This window comes from Malurus melanocephalus, unplaced genomic scaffold (assembly GCF_030028575.1).
Source record: "Malurus melanocephalus ecotype Western Australia unplaced genomic scaffold, MMel_1.1 scaffold_1923, whole genome shotgun sequence".
NCBI classification, from domain to species: Eukaryota; Metazoa; Chordata; class Aves; order Passeriformes; family Maluridae; genus Malurus; species Malurus melanocephalus.
In genome coordinates, this window is record NW_026625155.1 from 8,581 (window position 1) to 11,343 (window position 2,763).

At 50.6% G+C, this 2,763-nt stretch overlaps 1 protein-coding gene across 1 annotated transcript in view; it reads right to left on the minus strand.

The window, feature by feature from the left end:
* The window catches only part of LOC130587459 (adenylate cyclase type 3-like), a 12,438-nt gene that overhangs the window by 4,814 nt on the left and 4,861 nt on the right, over positions 1-2,763 (minus strand). Inside the window, exons 5-6 of the mRNA XM_057388435.1 lie at positions 1,319-1,376; positions 457-564 (exon numbers count right to left, since the gene is read on the minus strand). Coding sequence (XP_057244418.1) covers positions 457-564; positions 1,319-1,376 — 166 coding nt within the window. The remainder of the gene's footprint in view (positions 1-456; positions 565-1,318; positions 1,377-2,763) is intronic.

Sequence of the window (2,763 nt, forward strand, 5' to 3'; positions counted from 1 at the left end):
GGGATATGGGATATGGGATTGGGGTATGGGATATGGGATTGGGGTATGGGATTGATAACCCGGCCAAGTGCTGCCAGCGCTCACGGGGAGAGACGGACTGGGGGAGAGAGGGAAAAAATCCTATAAATAAATGGGATTGGGATATGGGATATGGGATTGGGGTATGGGATATGGGATATAGCATTGATAACCAGGCCAAGTGCTGCCAGCGCTCACAGGGGAAACAGCCTGGGGGAGAGAGGGATAATCCCATAAAAAATGGGATCGGGGTATGGGATTGGGGTATGGGATTGATAACCCAGCCAAGTGCTGCCAGCGCTTATGGGGGGAGATGGTCTGGGGAAAAATGGGATATGGGATTGGGGTATGGGATTCCCGGCAATCACCTTTCCCGCCTTTTCCCGGAACCAGGCCGGAATTCCCGGGATCACCTTTCCCGGCATTCCCGGTGCTCACCTTGGCGCCAAAGGTGTCGGTGTCTGGTGTCACCCCCGAGGCCGCCATGTACGTGCTGCCGATGGTTTTGATCTTGGTGATGCAGCGGAACCGCGGCTCGTCCAGGAGCTGGGATTGGGATAGGGAAAAAAACAGCGGGATTGGGATAAAAAACAGCGGGATTGGGATATGGGATATGGGATATGGGATTGGGATATGGGATATGGGATTGAGATATGGGATATGGGATATGGGATTGAGATATGGGATATGGGATATGGGATATGGGAACCGCGGCTCATCCAGGAGCTGGGATTGGGGGAAAAAACAGCGGGATTGGGATTGGGATTGGGATATGGGATATGGGATATGGGAACCGCGGCTCATCCAGGAGCTGGGATTGGGGGGAAAAAACAGCGGGATTGGGATTGGGATTGGGATTGGGATATGGGAACCGCGGCTCGTCCAGGAGCTGGGATTGGGGGAAAAAACAGTGGGATTGGGATAAAAAACAGCGGGATTGGGATATGGGATACGGGATATGGGAACCGTGGCTCGTCCAGGAGCTGGGATTGGGATTGGGATTGAAAAACAGCGGGATTGGGATTGGGATATGGGATTGGGATATGGGGTATGGGATATGGGATATGGGATTGGGGTATGGGATATGGGATTTGGGAACTGCGGCTCGTCCAGGAGCTGGGATTGGGATAAAAAACAGTGGGATTGGGATTGGGATTGGGATTGGGATTGGGATTGGGATTGGGATAAAAACCAGCGGGATTGGGATAAAAAACAGTGGGATTGGGATTGGGATTGGGATACGGGATATGGGATACGGATAAAACAACAGAATTGGGATTGGGATAGGGGATAAAAATACAGGATCAAGGCGGGAATGTCTGGGGGCATTCCTGCGGAACTGGGAATGTGCCCTGGAGCTGGGATATGGGATAAAAATCTGGGATTTGGATATGGCATAAAAACTCGGGATTTGGATATGGGATATGGAATAAAAACCAGGATTTGGAGCCGGGATATGGGACAAAAGCCTGGGATGTTGTTCAGGAATAAGGGTTAAAAAAACAGGATTTGGAGTGGGATATGGGATAAACATCTGGGACTGGGATATGGGATTTGGGATTTGGGATATGGGATGATATGGGATATGGGATATGGGATATGGGAAATGGGATATGGGATATGGGAAATGGGAAATGGGATATGGGAAATGGGAAATGGGATATGGGATATGGGATATGGGATATGGGATATGGGATATGGGATTGGGATATGGGATATGGGATTGGGATATGGGATATGGGATATGGGATATGGGATTGGGATTGGGATATGGGATTGGGATATGGGAAATGGGATATGGGATAAAAAAAACAGGATTGGTGTATGTGATATGGGATGTGCGCTATGGGATAAAGCCCCTGGATTTGGAGCGGGATATGAGAAAAAAAACGGGAATTGAGATATGGGATAAAAAACAGGGCTTTGGAGCCGGGATATGGGATAAAAACCCAGGATTTAGGACAAAAACCCAGGATCAGGGAGGCAGATCCCACTGGGAATGTCGGGGTGGATCCTGTGGGGAATTCCAGGCGGATTTTGGCAGGAATTCTGGGCAGATCCTGCGGGGATTTCCAGGCAGATTTGGGTGGGAATTCCAGGCAGATCCCAGTGGGAATCCTGGGAGGATCTTGGTAGGAATTTAGGGTGGATTTTGGCAGGAATTGCGGGTGGATTTTGGTGGGAATCCTGGGCAGATCCCAGTGGGAATATTGGACGGATTGTGGTGGGAACCTCAGGCGGATTTTGGTGGGGATTCTGGGTGGATTTTGGCGGGAATCCTGGGAGGATCTTGGTGGGAATTCTGGGTGGATTTTGGCAGGAATCCTGGGCAGATCCCAGTGGGAATCCTGGGAGGATCTTGGTGGGAATTCTGGGTGGATTTTGGCGGGAATTTGGGGCAGATTTTGCTGGGAATTCGGAGTGGATTTTGGCAGGAATCGCAGGTGGATTTTGGCGGGAATCCTGGGCAGATTTTGGTGGGAATCCGGGGTGGATTTTGGTGGGAATCCGGGGTGGATTTTGGCCGGAATCCTGGGTGGATTTTGGCGGGAATTTGGGGCAGATTTTGCTGGGAATTCAGAGTCGATTTTGGCGGGAATTTGGGGCAGATTTTGGCGGGAATCTCAGGTGGATTTTGGCAGGAATCCAGGTCGGATTTTGGTGGGAGTTCCAGGCAAATTTTGGCGGGAATTTGGGGCAGATTTTGGCCGGAATTCTGGGCAGATTTTGCTGGGAATTCAGAGT